The 19,229-nt window shown below is 34.4% G+C and overlaps 1 protein-coding gene across 9 annotated transcripts in view; it reads right to left on the bottom strand.

The window, feature by feature from the left end:
• Nucleotides 1-19,229, bottom strand: part of TTC29 (tetratricopeptide repeat domain 29) — a 277,281-nt gene that overhangs the window by 71,234 nt on the left and 186,818 nt on the right. For all 9 annotated transcript variants that reach the window (XR_011096153.1, XM_068680902.1, XM_068680906.1 and 6 more), the window contains 2 exons: nt 4,154-4,366; nt 3,193-3,278 (listed from right to left, as the gene is read on the bottom strand). Coding sequence is in view for 8 of the 9 variants with exons in the window: in XM_068680902.1 (XP_068537003.1) it covers nt 3,193-3,278; nt 4,154-4,366 (299 nt within the window). In the remaining variant the exon portion in view is untranslated. The remainder of the gene's footprint in view (nt 1-3,192; nt 3,279-4,153; nt 4,367-19,229) is intronic.

Consider the following 19,229-nt stretch of genomic DNA (forward strand, 5'->3'; position numbering starts at 1 on the left):
AACAAACAGTAACTTCCACTTTAAAGTTAGTCTAGGTGCAGAACTTTCCCTTATGAAATTTATAATGCTTAAGATAAAATCTATAGTATGAGTACTTTTAATATTTTGTGCTATATTTGGTGGAAAATCCAATAGTCTTGGTAATGATATAAAAAAAACAGATGATATAAAAACCATTGTGAACATAGCCCACTGATACTGACCATAATTAGTTCTTAGGCTTTTAAACTTGCACATATTTATGTTTTTACATCTGAGTAGGTCCACTGAAATCAATCAAATATATCAAATAAAATTAAATCAATTTGTACAGATTATACACCAAATCAAATTATGTTAGATTATACAGCAAATAAAAAAAACCCTTCTCCAACAAAAATAGCCCATTCAATACAAAGTGACTGCATATTTTTGATGTAATAGGCTGCAGCTTAATCATTTCAACCTTTAATTACTGCATCAGATAATGAATATTTTGAACATATGCTTCTCCACTCTGGAAGAAGACATGAATGAAACAAGTTTATATGCATGCTATGTGTGTGTGTGTTGGGGGAGGGAGCGGCACACTGAACAGCAAAAGGAACCAAGTGGCAACAATTGGAGGAAATGGTATCTGTAACAGCTGCTCCTTTCAGATTCCCCTAGAAGGAGACTGCCTGAGGTGGACCACAGCACAAAAGGATAAAGAAGATGAAAACTGATGCAAAGCAGGGAAATAACTGCTGAGACCCCTGAGTCTACACCCGAGTAGTCCCAAGCTGTGTGGCAAGACCTCTTTAGCATGCTACAGAAGCTGGTGATGAACTACATATTACCATGAGGCAAACTGGCTCCTAGCAGTATTGTCTGCATGTTATGTGTAATGATAACCAGTAGTCCTTTGGGAGCAGGATGCAATGATTTCATCTCTGTAAGCATCTGAGCTCCCCTTGGATACAGAGACCATTAAACTGAGAACAGAAGGGTAAATTTTAGGCAATGATTTCTAATTGGAGAGTGAAGACAACTTGTGCTCAACAGTACTGTCAACCACTGATATTTTACTGCTGTCTATATTGATCACTGCTAAGCACAAAAGGAACTGAAATGTTACCCCCTTTTCTTAGTCCTATAATGTACAACATATTTTCTGAATGAAAGTACTTTATTGGTTTCTTATATAAGATTATTGGAAATGTCACTATTTTAGAAATCCTTATTTATATTGCAAAATATTAATATTTTCATTACAGGTAAAATACCATTGCATACTCTAATAAAATTTATCTATTTATGTTTTGTACTCTAGAGAATTTTCTTCCCTTTTAATTAAAGCGCATATTGCTTTCCATACCTGTCAACTGTTTTTGTAAGGATAAAAACAATAGGCCCAACCTTTTATGTATACACTTTAAATTAACAGTAGTACATTACAAAATTCAAGGTTCCATAATATTCCTTAAAATAAATATGCAAATAAATTCAGTATGTAAAAAAAAAAAAAAGAGGAACTTCCAAATTCCTATAACTTTTTGGCAGGGGACATGGGGGAGCAATGTTGGGAAAGGAGTAGCTATAAAATTTAAGGAAAATGGACCCTGAGGAAACAATGTCAGGACATCTAATATTTTTGAAACTTTCAAGGGTAGTTAGATCCCTTTTATAGCACAGAGACTGTGCAGTCTTGTTCATTAATGAATTTATACTGGGAAGAAGAGATCAAATGTGCACAATGGCTTTGTTTAGACTATTTATTTGTCTTACTGCCCTTCATCATCCACGCAACTTATTCTGACTCTCAGAAACTTAACAAGAAAAGTTGATCAGGTAAAAATACCTTCATACTTGTTGGTCAAAAAACAACGCAGATGAAACTCAGCACAAAAACAACTCTATCCTAATCTGTCATACTGTATTGCTTGGGATCAAGTATCTTCCCTTTTATTGCTGTTACAACCCTTAGATACAATAAAAAAAATTTTATGCAGACTTCTCTTTCTGAGATATTTTCATGTTCAGCTACAGACTTGGACTGAAAGTGATGTGAGAGCAGATTCTCCGGCTTCTTTGACTAGAAATTCACTATCTACAACATAAACATTCTACTTTCCAGAATTCATTTGATTTAGAAGAAAAGGCTATCAACTTTGAAGAATTATATATAAAGATGGTCAGAAACTTTTGGAAAAAATCATATCACAATCATTAAAAGTATATAAGGGCATATTTCAAGAGAAATCTAGAACCCACCCTACTCAGCAGAAGCCAAGTAAGCAATCCTTAAACTCACACTCAATTCACTCTATTACTTCTACTGGTCTCCTTCTGAGAAGGATATACAACCACACACACAAAAAAATGCTCTCTATGAAACATGTTCATTTATAAAATACTGAATCACTGCACAGTTAAAGAAAGAAACAAAGAAAAAATTGTCCAGCTGATTAATTGCAATAATCATGGATAAAACATTCAGACAAATACATTTTCCCACATTTTTAAGTGGGTCATTGAAAACTGAGACCTCTCTGATGAAAGCACAGACAAGTCAAGTTGATGCTTATCTTTCTTCTCTCACTGACCTAAGATGAACTACAAGAACCCTCCTTCCAGAGTTGTCACATGCAGAATTCTCACTGTTTCGTGTATGGGAGGCTCACGGGAAACACATGAACAGGAACTTGAAATCACGCCTCAGCAGAAGAGATTCCATCAGCACTACAGCTTTTCACACCAAAAGTAATTCATATTTGTTCTACATAATCTGAAAAGCTATACGTGTGGATTGACATAGTTTTAATTGTTGCTCACAAATGTGCTGTACCAAAATACATTCAACTTTTTTTGTGTGTGTGTGTGTGGGGGGGGGGGGAGGGGTTGTTTTTAATAAAATCATAGCTAAATTAAACTAGGCACAATTATTTTATGTGTGTAAGAATACTGGAAAGAAAAGCTAGTTACATGTAACTTGAGTTGTCGATTTGTATTATTTCTACAGAACCACGCCTGGAAACATAAACTTTGTTCTGGAACTCACTGGAACCAAAGTTGCTTAAGCCATTTGGATGTCTGTCTGCAGAACTAGATACAGCTGTAAAAGGTCTGTGAGGCAAACCTCTCCACACCTTTTCTGCTATACAAAACTCTTACGATGCCAAGGAGGCAGTGAAAAGCATTGGGAAAATTAAAGCAACTTTAAAATAAACTTACTGATAATGCTGTCTTTTCTTCTCCAGCAAAATGATACGCCAAACTTAAGCAATATGCAGCCTCTCCTTCCATCTTTTTATCACCTCCTGAAGAATAGATTGAAGTTACAGTTACCAGTGCAGTCTTAGCAAAATTTCATTAGCACAGACAGGTCTTGCAGTTTATTAAACAACATGTAGATATTTACATACTATAGCATTTTTTTCCTTTCCCTTACCTTTGCCATTTATATCTTTTTATCCATCCAAAACAGAGCTGCTTCTATATAGATAATTAAAAACACAGGCCATGGATTTAAACAAAGTTCAACAAGAAAGTTCTACAAAATCAGAGAAAATATCTTTCAGTAAGTAATAAAAGTAAAGTAGTATCTTTCAGTAAGTAATGCAGAACAGTCAATTTAATGTGTTGTTTTCTGATTGTGAACTGTTTAATAATATAAAATAGAATAATAAAAATTTTCCCTTCAGAACATGGGCATCTATTAAAAAATAATTTGTAAACAAAAACAAAGCCTGTAGAAATGAACATCTAAAAACATCTTTTGACAACTAAGTAGTAGTAAACTATCTAAAAAGTCTGCAAGATGGTGTTTATTTGCAAGTAATAACTAACTATGTAAAATGAAAAGGCAGACACCCAGCAGATAATATCACTCAAATATTGCCAAATCAACTGTGACTAGATAATAAAAAAAATCTCAACTTCCATCAGTGACCTCAATGTCTGATTATGGATTCGCTGTTTAATAACATAATATTTTCCCACAATATCGGGTTTTCTTTGTCGTCAGCAAGGTCTTTCTGCTTTAGTGAGATCTGGAAGCGTAATGATAGCAATTGCCTTTGACTTTCAAAGGAAATAATCACTCAGTTGAACACCTGACACTTCCTACTTCAATCTTGGGAAAATCATGGCATGCACATCAAATAGAGGAACGTGAAAGTTATTCTACACCTACCTGCTTTTGCCATTATGAAAGCTTTTCTTAGCATTTTGATGGCCTGTTCTTGTTCCTTGTTTTCTAGCATTTTGTCTGCTAGTAACGTATAAATTCTCCAAAGGTGCTCACATGCCAGTGAATTGTAAGTACGGCCTGCCTCATCCTTCCATGTTGAGCCCTCTGTTAATTGATAAAATGCTTCATAATGCTCAGCAGCCTTCATGACATGACCTGAAAAATGTGATTCATAATTACAATCAGTGTAATCAACATTTTGAAAAGTTATTAGTGTATAATCATTTTTTATCACTAGAAAGTAAATTGCATCCCAATCATTTCACTGATATTTCAGAAATCTTCAATGTCTAACTATATCTAAGGTGCTGGAACATACTGCCAAATTTCAGCTACCAGTAATATTGCAATTTAAACTTTTCACATTTTAAATTAGTTTTTCTTTATAGATGTTGAAGGTCTATGATCCCAAGGGTATTAAGACAGAATTTTCTAGAAAATACATCCATTACAGATTCATGAAGACAGCCTTTGTGGATCTCAAATTAAAAAAAAAAAAAAAATCACATGTATGCATAAGCCATCACAGCTCAATCTGTTCCTCAAGTTTCCTTTTCCATAATGAAAACCTGTTGCTATGTGGAAAACAGAGGTATCAAAACTGTGGAAAAGAACCTTTATTTAAATAAATGAATTGGTGAAAGACAAGAAAAACAAATCCTTTATTCAAGGATTATTAGTAGACCAACTCTGGTGAGTCTATGCTGTAAGATTACTGGAAGGGCATGAACCATTAGCACATTAAGTATTGAGCCTGGAGTAACACACTTTAAGGTCTTCAAATGTAAGCTACTCAAACATCTTTAAGGCGAAAGAAAAAGTTTAATTCACTTGAACATGCAATTAATTCCTCCCTCCCTTGCTAGCTTCAGCTAGATTTTTACATGTAGTCTAGGAAATATCCAGGCTTTCCAGACAGTGGAAATTCAAAGCCCCTTGAAAGAACATGTTTTTTTTTTATACATAAGGAAACAAGGTTAGAGGAAAACTAGTAGAAAGCAGGTAGGTTAAGATCATTAGCATACAAAACACATTCTGGACACAGTACCCTGTTTTACTAAGGATGTTCTATAGCACGGGAGAATTGCGAAGGTAACCCTTCTTTCACCAGTTTTTGTGTGAGAGAGAGAGATGGAGGAGTTACGTCCCATGGATAATCAATATATCAATTATTATTTCTATTAAAAGCTGAAGCAGGCAATTAACTAAGTTTGTTTAGATGTGCTTGCAGCTAACGTCTCCTCTGAAACATGATCCATAAAAAATGGATACTGTTTTGTAAGCTTTTTACAGTGCTTGCATTCAAGTTACAAAAAGAACTGGTAAAGAATTGAGAGCCAAGGATGGAAGAAGGATCCTGTTTTCTATTTGTACAAAAGGAAGGGAGAGAAGTTCAGAGAACGGCCTGCTTTAAGCACTGTAAAGCAAAACAAGGCTAATCCCCCAGGCCTCCAGCCAACCCAACAGTGCCCAAGAGTGAAGTGCCAGCTGCGAGGGAGGACATCCTACAGCTTGCCTTACTTAGTTCTGCCACAGCAGAGGACACGTTTTGAAGAGATGGCCCAAGATATTGGAAAAAGTCTTACTGCCACAGTAGGTACAAGACACCATGAACTGACAGGAAAACATGTATATATTTTTTCCAAAATATCACGTACTTGACACAACACCAAACAAACAGAAATGCAAAGTGAAATTATCATGACCAAACCCAGTTTAGTTTAAGGATTGAGTGCTGGTAGATGGAACAGGAAATGGAGCTGCAGATGTGCTAAGCCCAGATCACTTTCCATTCTAAAGAGAATTCCAAATTTTATTTGGGTTTCTGCCTATCCAGATAACTTCTTAGGGGAAGTCCAACTCAGAAATCAACAGAATTGCAGTCACCCAAGCTGCTAAACATAGATCTTAGATACTAATTGAAGAAACTGGTATTGGCTTTCTAACAAAGAATGGGAAGGTAAGTTCAACAGGTTGATCTAGCATTCTATCCACTTGGATACTCACAAGAATAGTGTCCTCCTTGGAATTCTCCCCAAAGTCTACAAACCAACAAACTGTCTCTTCCAAAGGATATAGCCATGCATTTATGTGCTCTAGTTTTACCACACCTGTAAAGGATTCTCTAGAATAAAAGAGTTTAATTCATGTATAACTCAAAAACTTCTAGTAAGAATGGGAAACAGTAAACAAATGAATGGTATCACCTGGACACATAATTTGAAACTGAACAGGAGTATCTGAGTTTGTCCTAAGACACTTAAATATAATCTTTTAGATGGACATTCATGTTAACTACATGTGCATCCCTCAGAACTATTGTTTAGGTTGTCAGAACGATCAGACATGGTAATTCCTATCCATGCTCCCTCACTTGCAACATCCCCTTGAGAAAGTTTGTCAGTTTGGAAATTGAGCTCATATATTCCATGTACCCCATAGTTCTTAAGAGTTGGCCTAACCATAAGAGCTTTGAGCTGGCATCCTTTTTGCCAGATCTCAATGAAAACTCTTTAGAGGACAATCCATCTACATCAAGCTTCAAAACACAGAAGTAGTATATTCTTTTTTTGTAGCACTCAAATGGAATTAAATTAAAATACTTCATTAACTACCCATAAAGACTGTGAAAAAAACACCAATGCATTTACATCACAAAAATGCCAAAAAGATTATGAAAAGAAAAAAAAAAAGCTACTTTTAAAAATATTTGCTAAAACAAGGGAGGGATGGAATTCCTGACCTGAAAGCCCTTATATAAATAGAAATTTGCTGACTGAAGACTCTTTCAAGAAATACTAGCAATTTCACTAGCAATTTGCAACCTGCAGACCTCTCAAATTTGTGGAGGGTAAAACATTTTAAATATCGAAATTCATTTCTCCATCAAAATCACCTGAAATCCCTTTTTCTCATTGGCAAATGACATACCATACTATTTACTTAATCAATAATATTTATGTGAACCTCAAATGCTTGTGGAAAGATAATGTCTTCAGGGGGATGGCAGGTTTATTTACTCTGATGAGTTGGTTCAGTTGGAATTGCTCTGGCCAGCACATTCTGATTTTTAAACTCTTAACTATTGTAACTGTTAGGCACAGGCAGAGGTGGATGCTTACTAAACATTTTGAAAAGCATTTCTGAGAATAAGAAAAAATAATATGAGCAGTGACAACATAGAGTTTTAAATGACTTCTGTTGTCAATTAAAAAAAAAGCATAAAGAAAAATTAGAAGAAAAACAATGAGTAGGAAAATAATTTGAAATAGTTTGTAGAATTATATCCTTTGTATCTGTAAGAATTCAAAGAGAACATCCAAAATTGCTTCTAGGAAATCCATATTTGAAAATTCTACTTGCAAAATTTGACAGAAAGGAGTATAACTATTTTCAGTTAACAAAATTAACAGCAATTACTTATTTATTCTTCCCACTGCCACACAGAAATTAGCTCAGTGCATACTAAATGGAAGAGGTATCAAAGATTCTCAAGATCCAGCTTTATAAAAACAATCATAAAGCAGAAATGAAGCTCCTACAACATATACACCATCACTAGTAAAGTGTTATAGTTCAATGGAACTCAGGGCATAACAAAAGAAACCCTATCTGAAATAGTTTAATCATATATGGGAGGTAAACACTGTCATAATATAATTTTGGGAGTAAAGAATCAATTTCAAACAATTATATCAAAATGATATAATTGACAAAGACATGACTCAGCCAGTAATGTATCAAATTTTGGCAACGATGCTCATCTTCACAGCAACTATGTATGTATGAACAAAGATTTGTGCTACGGCTTTCATTGAACTTAGTTGCTTATAAGTCAAAAAATAGATTTATTCATTCAAACAAAAGAACTCAATGTAATTTCATAAATACTGAAGAGAAACATTTTCATATTATCTGAAACTTCTTTTATAATTCCTCTTCCAAAAACCTACTCCAAAGTATACATTTGTTATATCAAAATAGATATTTTCAGGAAATTTCAACCAAAATGGTGACTTCTATTTTGCCTTTTTTTTTTTTTTTTGAGTAGAAAGATTGACTAGATATTAACACAAATGGGTTTAAATGTGAAGCTGCCATAAAAGCAGGCACATAAATGTAATTCTCCCAGCCGCTATTTTGATGCACATTTTTGATTCCATGAATATTTTATGAAATGGCCCAAACTAAAGCCATATAACATTCCTGCATTACTGATGCTTGCGCCCGTAAGCTACAAACATTAGAGGCATGATTGAGTGCATTAAAATGAACTCATTCAGCAGTGCATTGATTACTTGAAGGAGGGAAGAAAAAAAAAAAAAAAAAGAGTTACTCCCACTTAAGAAAACAGCACACAAACCTGAAGTTTTCAGTACAGAAATTAAAGATAGCAGATTTGAATAATACGGTATTGAATAAATAAATTCAGTGCAAAACTGTCTAGAGTTCTTTATACACAATTCTGACATTAATTAGGTGAGATGTTAATTAGGTCCACAGATCGCTTCCAGTAGTGAACAGGTAATTTAAAATGTCACAATCTGCAAAATGCAGTGACTGACCTGTTCTAGCTCCATGCCTCAGCAGTACTGAGAGCACCTAATGATTTCCTTTTCTACCAGCTTGTACATTTACCAATGAAAATAACGCCACAGAAACAATTGCATAAAAAAGTGACAGGCCTGTTAGGTACATTTCTTCAGCAGCACTAGTATATGCAGAAAGCACATTTAATTTTAAATTGTAAACATTTGTTGAGGACTTTAGAAAACATTCCACTTCAGCTTAAAACAACAACCAAAAGGAACAATAAAGCTTTACATATATATTGCAGCATATTTTAGTCTAGAAGTAGGATATCTTTTGTAATCATTTCTTTCAACCATACCGTGTGGACATAAACTCTGCTTGAAGCAACAGATAATGGTAGAAAAAAAAAAAAGGAAAAAAATGTTATTACCATTTAAGAAGATACAGGTTTACATTTCATTTTAACTGCTTGAACTATTTGTATTGTTTTTATTTCTGACATTCAGTTACAATAACTATGCTAGCACTATTCAGGCTGGAATTGTTAAAAATCTTGCAGTTTCCAATGTGAGCCACTATCTACAGAGTTTATAAGTCTTCAACACGCACTGGACGGTCAAACAAAAATCTCATGATAACCAGAAAAGCAAGTTCTCATTCAGTAAGTAGCTGAACCACCCTGGACTCCTGAGGTCAAGTTAACTGTACGGAAGTCACTGGAACTGATCTTAGATGCAAACCCCAAGTTTATGTAGCAATCTGCAACAGCAAGACAAAATTATGAAAAAGATTTAGGATAAAACTTTTCTCTTCCATAGTCTTGCAAGGTCCCTCTAAAACACAACTGATCATCAGATATAAATCAAGGAGAGCACTGTCAAGATAAACAGTTATTGTCATCTACTATACAGGAGTTGACAACATTGTTTAGAAAGATGCCACAGAGATTTTTAGCAAAATGACATAGGCAGTTAATAAGAACACTGTAACGAACATGCTTGTTCATCATAGCATATTCTGACCGATTTCCCACTTTGACAACACACCAGTAGCATAACTCTACTTATATAGAGTATAATATACTCCCCAAAGTATATATAAGAGGCTCTAGGTCAACTGAAAGCTTGCCAGAGCAGTAGAAATCTTGAAGATCAAAAGGAAGGAGATAGGAGGAAAGCTGAGCACCACACACCCTGGGATATGGCATTGGTGTACTGAGACTGCAATGCAAGAAGATGGTATTTTATGCTCACTTGCCTGGGCCAAGAACTGCCGGGCTAATCCTTGGTATTGCAATGTAAAAATAAATAAATATATATTTTTTAATATATATATATATATAATTTCTGTTGACACTAGTTAAGCAACTATCTGTTGTCCAAAAGGAAAATAAAATCACGGGAATCCAGTGAGAGCTAGATCACTATGTACAGTGATACTGTATGTATCACTCTAACAGGTCCATGTCCTTCTTATTCTGGTGGTCCCAGAGCTAAACACCTTACTCCAGGTGGGATCTTACAAGAGCAGAGTAGAGACAATCCCTTATTGTACTGTATTACAGCATATCATCAATGTAAGATATTAAAAATGCTTTAAAAAGATGTTGTTTAAAGAATTTTTTAAGGGACACCTCATAAACATACCACCACTTCTGGTGCCTGCTTGCCTGTCTGTCCCTAATCCCTTCCACTGGTTCTGCTACAAAGGCTGTAGACAAGGAAGGGATTCCCATGTGCTGAAACGACAGCTGCTTTGGGGATAGTTTTCTGTGGACCAGCAAGAGGAAAAACTGGATTAACAGAAGTGCACATTAACAGATCAAGAACTGTTGTGAAAAAACTTCTTGTTCTTAAAAGAAAGCATGGCAAGTACAGGAGGAACAGGCACTGGTGCAGAGGAGCCCAGAACAAATATCCTTCTCTTGCCTTTTTCCAGTTACTACACCGAATTAGAGAATTTTGTACCCTCAACATTCTTGGTTAGCTCCAGGCCTTCTTAAATTGCCTCTGGCTCTACATAAACCTTTCTAATATTCTCACTAGGAGACATACTGCTACTTCTCAAAACCTATTGCCACAACTCACAGTAAGCCTACAAAGAAAATCTGGTGTCATTACACGATTTCTCCTGAAAATGTATGTGCACACAGCTTGCATGTACTTCACAGAGTGGGACAAAACTGACAACATACGGACACACATGGAAGGTGATAATAAATTAAAGAGTGATTTTACACTAAATGTAACTCTTAAACGATTCCAGAAGTTAGAAACACATCTATAAATACTTACTATCCAAACCACATTATTTTACTTTTTTCCCTTTGCTTTAGACTTACTTAGGAAAGAATAATGCTTTGGGGATTTTCACAGAAGTTAAGGTCTGCGATGAAATCTAGCATCTCTGAAGACTTTGCAACAGTAATTGTATGTACTGTTCCAAGACCAGTGCCCAAATACAGGGGAAAAAAAGAAGAAAAAAAGAGAACAGGTCATATATGAGAATTCTACTAACTCTTCTGTTACACATCCATGTTCAAAGGAACCAACATTGCAAATTTTGTTATACAATTAAAATTCCTTTAACTTTTTAGGTTAACATATTCTATGAAAGCAGCATTTGTCAAATGTCTTCTTCTGACTTGTTTGATTGTACATAAACAAATACTATTTGATATAAATCAACTGTAATCTAGAGGAGAACTTTGCAGACACAGTGCTGAACAGCAGCTGAGTACTGTTCAGTGTACCCCTTTTAAGAGAATTCTTGCTTCCTGGTAACATTCAAGACTTCGTTTTCATACTTGCAAAGCATCAAAAGAGTGCTTCCTACCTACAGAGGCTATATAAAATGCAAAATAAATTCAGAAAGCTCACAGTTTAGGGCTACAGCCTCTGATTACGAGCAGGCCTGCATTCAGTGAGATGTTTCACAAATATTTCAGTGTTCATATGCAGGTACCAAATGCAGAGAGAGAGGTTAAAATGCAATGATGAACAGTGAAATATGACAAGTTTTGCGGTTTTATTCTTCAGGACTTTTTTTTTTTAAAAAAAAAAAAAAAGGGTTGATATAACCAAATGAAAACAAGTTATATCATTATTTATATATCCAAAAAGGATATATGATCATTATCTTTTAAATACAGAAGGTGGCACTGAAGCAGATTAGTTTCATTTGAAATTGTATTTTTGCTAACTCACATCAAATGCTTAGCTCAGTTTAAATAATTTTTTTAGTGATTAGATTTTATTCAGATTCTACCCCTACTCCACTTACTTTCCACAACATCAAGTTATAAACTTAATATCAGATGTAATGCTCCTGCACCAGAGCTGTTGTGCAGATAATCTACTTCAAAAGGATGCTTGGAGCACCAAGGTTGGACTAATGACCTCCTGAGGTCCCTTTCCACTTGATTTATATGATTCTCTGAAGAGTAAGATATATTTTTATTAATAGTTCCGTAATGTTTGTTTTACATATGAATTCTACACATTACTGATAATGGCTGTGGAAACGCAGTCCCATTGACAATAGCTTTACTCCAATCAATTCTCAGTTCTACAGAGAAGGCACCTCTGGAAATAGCATCTCCTCTATCAATTACTAAAAGGAAACACTCCTTCAGGAAAGTTTATCTAATATGATGACAACTGCAGATTCAGCTGCAGTATTCCAAGACCTTGCAAAGCTTTGAAGAAAAAAAAGTAAAAAAAAAAAAAAAAAAAAAAAGTTAGTGAGTGGGCAGCTTTGAATGAAGCTTCATCTCAGAACTACTCATTAAGCAGTAAATAATTAAAATACCTGGAAAAGACAGGTAAAATACAAGCAGAAATGTCAGTAATAGACATGAAAGAGAAGAATTAAAAAAGCAAAGAAATAATTCATTTGAAGTTTTAATAAAGTTTCATTTGCAGTCTTGTTTAAAGATATATCAGACTTTAGGGATGTAACCTAATTACATTTTTATCCTAAGTTCTATTCAAAGACCTTGGACTTTGAATCTTTAACACAGATCAAACATAGTATAATTTACTCATGGCTATCAATACTTTAAAAAGATCTCTTCATTAGATGCCATAGTCTTATGAACATGCACATAAAGCAAACAGGACAACATTTGATACAACAAACTTTATTAAAGGACACAATTCTTATTGATATGTATACATAAACAATTAATGAGTGCTACAAGTTATATTCAAGTGCACATAAAATGTTTTTTCTAAAATATTTCTGATAGGATAGCTTTCAATTTTCAATGTAAACAACAGTAATATTTTCTTCAGTAATTTTAGGAACTATTTGAATTGAGCTTTACAATCACCAAATACCTAAAAAAAAAAAAAAAAAAGTATTCTTTTTTTTGCATACGTGATAGAATTTCTATGGAAAACACAAATTACACAGATTAGAATTAGCACTATTGCAGTGCTATGAATATTTTGAAAAGCTTTTCATTACAAAGAATACAGACTTGTCCCTGGGTGTTATATTAAAACAGAAAGATTCTCCATTTGAAGAATGAGCATAGGGACATGGTAGTGTTGGTGAAAGGATTTAGCAAACCTGATTTTCTTTTCCTAATGCAAAGAATATTACACAATATTGCACAAGGAAGTGGTAATAAACATTGGTTTAAATCAACTGATGGAGAAGCATGAAGACATTTTCACGGTATTAATTTTCGGAAGTGAAAATAAGAACCCTGCAGAAGTCTTGCTGAGTTTTGTTACTCAAAACATCTTCATTGGCTACCAACACTTCTTAAAAAATAAAAATTATTTGAAGAATATTTTTTGATCAATTCAACAGGCCCTTTCTGCTTTCACATTGCGTTTTTATAAGCTTTTTTCAGACTTTCTTTAGAGTATACTAATTTGAACTGAAAACACACAATTTCTGTAACTTCAACTTAAAACAGTACCTGCCAATTCAATACTAGTAACAACCGTGTAATAATAAGATGTCATTTATCTGGGAACTACATTCTGTACTTGCATGAGGATGAGCTCAATTATTTAATAAGCCTTTTAAATCTGTCCTTCCCAAGAATCTATCTGGATTTATGGCTGCTTCTGTCAGCCACTGACTGACAGAGAAAAGCATTGTATCTGAAGACTTGATCTCCTAGTAATTTTCTACTTAAAGCATTTAAATTATTTACTTATATTTATTTATACATTTATTTTTATTTTTTTCCTAGCTAACTCATGCATTCAATTCTTAAGCAATCAGAAAAAAATATAACTGCTTTATGAAATAGTGCAAATGCAGAATAATAGAAGTTACAGTCAGTTTATATAATGAAAAGTAAATATTAAAAGTGTTTAAAAAGGTCAAAATGGACATTCAGAACTCTATTTCCATTAAGGAAACACTTCTTTCTAAAGTTCCCTAATGCAGAGACTCTTTTTAAGTGGTTCTACATAAGCTCAAAGATAAATTTTAGCAATGGGTATATGCAGCCAAAGGTACAGGATTTGGAAACCTGTGAATAAATTCTCAAATCTGAGCTATTTGTAAAGTCCTTTTTCTGAAAAAGTTGGTTGGGATCAATCTTAGAAATTAGCAATCTGGGATACGCAACTGGAGTGGGGGATATCATGTCAGATCAATGGTATTTGGTTACTTCTGGTTGTGTTTTGTTATATAAGAAGAACTAAAAGTACAGATAATCATGCTATGCGACTTCTACAGAACAATCACTACAAAAAGACATTTTTACTTAGTCTATAAACGAAAAAAGTCTATGTGATAATCCTGTCCCCCAAGTGGATTAGGAGTGAACTTCACCTTCATTTGTTAAGAATTGGTAAGAAGTCCACAGCAGTCAACAGCACATCCACATAAATCTTTCAGTTTATCACAGCACACACTGAATCCAACCAAGTGCAGATATTACAGAAGCAAAAAGGAAGCGGGTATTGTATAAACACAGAACAAAAAGTTGGTTCCAGCCTCAAAGGATATACAGTCTAAATCAGTAGACCTAACATTCACCTTATTTAGACCACTGTCATGTTTTGACCAGCACTCAGGCTTCCTATAATACTAATTTAAAGAAGTACATTGACATTTGTATCTTTAAATCCCTTTACTCTTTTTGGTCAAAACTCTGAGACACCCCAATATAAAGACAAAGAAAGAAGAAAGGAAATAATGAGACTAATCTCTTCTCAAAGATCACAAATTTATTTGGCCTTCCTTACAAAGAAGCATCTCACAGATGCAAGGATAGATTAAACCAAAAATGCCTTTATTAGCTGAGCTGCTGCTTTGACTTTCGATTCTGAAAAAGAAACATGATCCATTTTAGGTTTCCCTCCTCCACTGGCAGACCTGCACTTGTGAATACAACAATAAGGACCTCTAGATACCGGCTATACACCCTATGGTGGAAACATATCATTAAATACACAGGTTGGCTAGTTTATCAAATGCAGCAATATTGTTTGTTATCAGTAACACTTCTGCACCCCGTGTAGTGAAGAAATGTATCACTTCATAAATGTTGTCCCACTTGTTTATTTTATTTACCAGCCATGTCTAATTTTGCAATCGGACAGTAAAGGTGCACTTTTCATTTCTACATTATACAGCACAATGAGGATTTGCTGTTTAAACAGACTTGGCAGACCTGCAATACAATGCAAGACAATGCAATACAATTGCAATACAATGCAATGCAATGCAATACAATGCAAGACAATGGTATACAGTTATCTTAATGTAGAAGGGGCATGTGGGCCACCCATCCCCTGGGTGAATTTTATTCTGGATATCGTTAGGAATCTCCTAGCAAAAGACACTACATGATAACATAATTAAAACAAATTCACAAAAATTACTCAAAAAAGCATGAGAATTTTCAGAAGCAACTTTAGGTTTTGCCTTTATACATTTTTCTTTTTTTTAGTACTTCACTTAGCAACATTAGCAATTTTATTTTTTATTTTTAAAATCTGAATATAAATTATTTCTGCCTGAAGGCAAACCAGTTGGGGAAATTCTGCTTAAATGGGCATATTTCCTCTGCATAGATACTCATGAACATATGCTGAGTTTCCCTCAATTATTTATACATTACATTTTTTAATTGAAAAGCACTTGCCATAAACAATTAAAAACACAAAATCAACAATTACTTAGCAATGGATTAAATAGGGCCTGCTAAGAACAAGAAACAGTCAGTTTAGTTATTTTATGTTCCAAAGCAAAAATATGCCAGGAACTAACTTCAATTTGTTGTTTACCAAATAAACTCAGTAATTAATAGTTAAACTTCAAAAGCTTGAATCAAATGTCCATTAAACTCAAAAGGAATCTTACCACCAACTTTTGCAATGCCCTGATTAAAACCTTTAGTTTCAACAGTATGGTAAAATGACAGGTAGAATCCTAATCCTTGATCTTAATCCAGATCTTGAAAGTCTGTAAGAACCCTGCTTTTTATACACAACAAATTAATTATTTTATCAATTCCCTTGTGTTCAGTAGGCCTTTCCACCAGAAAAGTCTCTAACAAATCCAAATATATAAAATAGGCTGTATTTGTTAGATGCAATTCATTTTTTATTTTTTTTTTGGGGTGGGGGGTGGGGGGTGTGTGTGTGGGGGGGGGAAGGTGTGGGTGCAGGGGGAGATGAGAAATGCTCAGCTCTAGCATAGCATTGCCCTGACTGAAAACCAACAGGAGCTTAACATTGCTTACAATTAAGGCAGAAATGGATCAAGACTGAACACTTAAAAAAAAACTCTATTAATTTGCAGAACACAACAGGTTTGTTTTTTTTAAATGTCTAAATATATTTCAGAAAGGACTAAGGAGACCCTGATCAGGAATTCTTTAAGATTTGGAATCTAAGAGCATATAAAGAAAGATGAAATAGATTAGCTAATAGATTAGAAAGATAATATAGATTAGCTGAATGCCATAGCTAACAGTTTTGCATGCTGTACCTTTCTCTTACTTGTTCTGCCTGCCTTTAGTGTTTCCGGTCTGTTAGCATTTCAGAAAAAGTATTACCTACACTTTTGTTGATCCTTAGGTGCTAGCAGAAAACAAACACGATGACTAAGCCACCACTGCATTGAGATTAATGGCATAATTTTCACACATCTCGCAGTTCTCGTACCAGGGGATATACAGTTTCTGGCATGGCACTGATTTACACTTGGAATTTGTTGGGGGAAGTTTTATTCATTAGACTCTACTGTGAAACTTACATGCTTTTTCAGATCTAGTTACTTAAATGTACCCAGAAACATCTCCAAGCACTGCAGCCAACAGGTATGGAAAAGTGCAGCTGTTCCAGTAAACTCCTTGAAAACAGTGTGGCTGCATGAAAACTGCCTATTAGGAAGTACTTGCAAAGCTCCTAACTGCCAAACTCTATGCCCATAAATAATTGCAAGGGAGGGAACTGCAAATTAGCAGAAACTAACAGCAAGTGTGGGACTACTAGCATCACTTTAGCACTATCCTGCACTCCTGTGTCCACCGACATCCCTGGATGCTCTTTGGTTTACTAATACAGGAACCAAACCATGGCCTGTGAATATCTACCTTCATTGCTAATGCCTGAAAGGTAACTGTTGAGATCCTTGCATCATTTGAGGGTGGGAGGATAGATACTCATAATAAGATCATAGTGATGATGTTTTCTTTGCTTCCTCCAGAGTTCTTGATGTCACTCCACCTGCTCCACTTTCCCACAGGCAGCATACCACCAACTGAACTTTTTGTAGGGGTTTGCCTTAAAGGAAGAGTGCTCATGCACCTGTACTAGAAGAACACCATCAGATATGTTCATTAGTTACCTTTAAGCTTGTCTCACAAAGGCAGAATTGCTTGACATTAAGAGTGAAATTTTGGTATCTGGACTACTGGCTTTAAGGCACTGGCTACATAGATATATATATATGTACATACCTATACACCTATATACACATGTATATACAAACACTTGCAATGGCCATGATGGTTGCTTTCAGAACAAGCACACCCTCAGATGTCTGTTTTTATTTTTTATTTTTTGAACATATAGACACATTCCATCTGATCCTGTTACAACCTACATGTATTTGAAGTAAACAGCTCTTATAAGCACAAATTCTTTGTACTCTTTGGTTCCTTTTTTTTTTTTTTTTTTTTTTTTACTCATATAAGTTACCTGAAATTGTCAAATGCATATATTTAAGATCTACATCATTTCTTGCATGATAGATGTTAACTATTTAATACAAAACAGAAAGCCCTCAAATATTGTAATGATGAGCACTGGTAATATAAGAACACATACAAGCCAGCACTGGCTATTATTTATCAACACACTCAACCTTTATTTCTTCTGTAAGATACAACAGTGCAAACCTGAACTTTGTAATTAACTTTAGCAGAATTTACACTAATAAGTTAGAACTATCATAGTCTGTCCTCAGACTATAATAATCCTACTCTGTGATTTACAGAAGAAATACATACATTTACAATGATGATTCTGATTATTACTTCCAAAAAGATATCCAAAACACAAGAATAAAAATATTTTTTGAAATTTCCTTTTTTTTTTTTTAAACTGAGATTCTGCCATAAAGCCAATGCCTACTTGAATGACAAATAGTGCTGGATTTAATAAAACAAAATACAAGAATATGAATTGCCTTTTCAACATAAAAAAAAAAAAAAAAAAAAGTGACATCATGACATTTAATTACTCTATAAGAAAATGACTAGTAACCAAACTAATAAAACTATATAATATCAGCTCCCTGAGGAAATACAAACTATGAGGTAAGTACAGCTAATTGAATGGTATCATAACCTGAACACTTCTGCAATAATCCCTGAGTAGCTTCTCATCTGGGTAACTCAGAGACCTAATTTCACAAATGCATTTTTTTAAAAGAGATAAGAAAACTCATTCTGCAAAGAACCGCCACTGAAATCATGTCTGCTCCAAGCAGAATATTCTATTCTCGTCTGTAGCAGGCTACTCAGTTATTACTGTTTTCTTTCCCTTATGTACTCACAGCTACTAATCATCTGCATCCAAATACCATGGCTGTAGTCTATACAACTGACACTTCAAATATTTAGCTTTGAAGATTAATGAACATCAGATTATATCCAACCTCTAGGACAGGGACCAGGCTGAAAGTCAAAGAACTTCAGATTTGATTACACAATAAGTACTCACATTTATTGATTCTCTTCTAAGGCAAACAACAATTTTTACAACAAGCACCTATTTAACTTCATACTCCCAAGCATATACAGATGACTTCCATTCACAAATAAAAAAAATACTCACATTCATGTGTGTGTACACTATTAGATGTGAATATCTTGTACAAGTTCTTTTCAGTTCCCTCACCCAATAGAGTAAGACTAACATCTCATTCTTTTAAAATTTTCCTCTCTTCCTGGCTGCATTGTTAGTCAATGGAATTAATATAGATATGATGATTTAAATCA

Source organism: Anas acuta, chromosome 4, assembly GCF_963932015.1.
Source record: "Anas acuta chromosome 4, bAnaAcu1.1, whole genome shotgun sequence".
In the NCBI taxonomy this organism is placed as follows: Eukaryota; Metazoa; Chordata; class Aves; order Anseriformes; family Anatidae; genus Anas; species Anas acuta.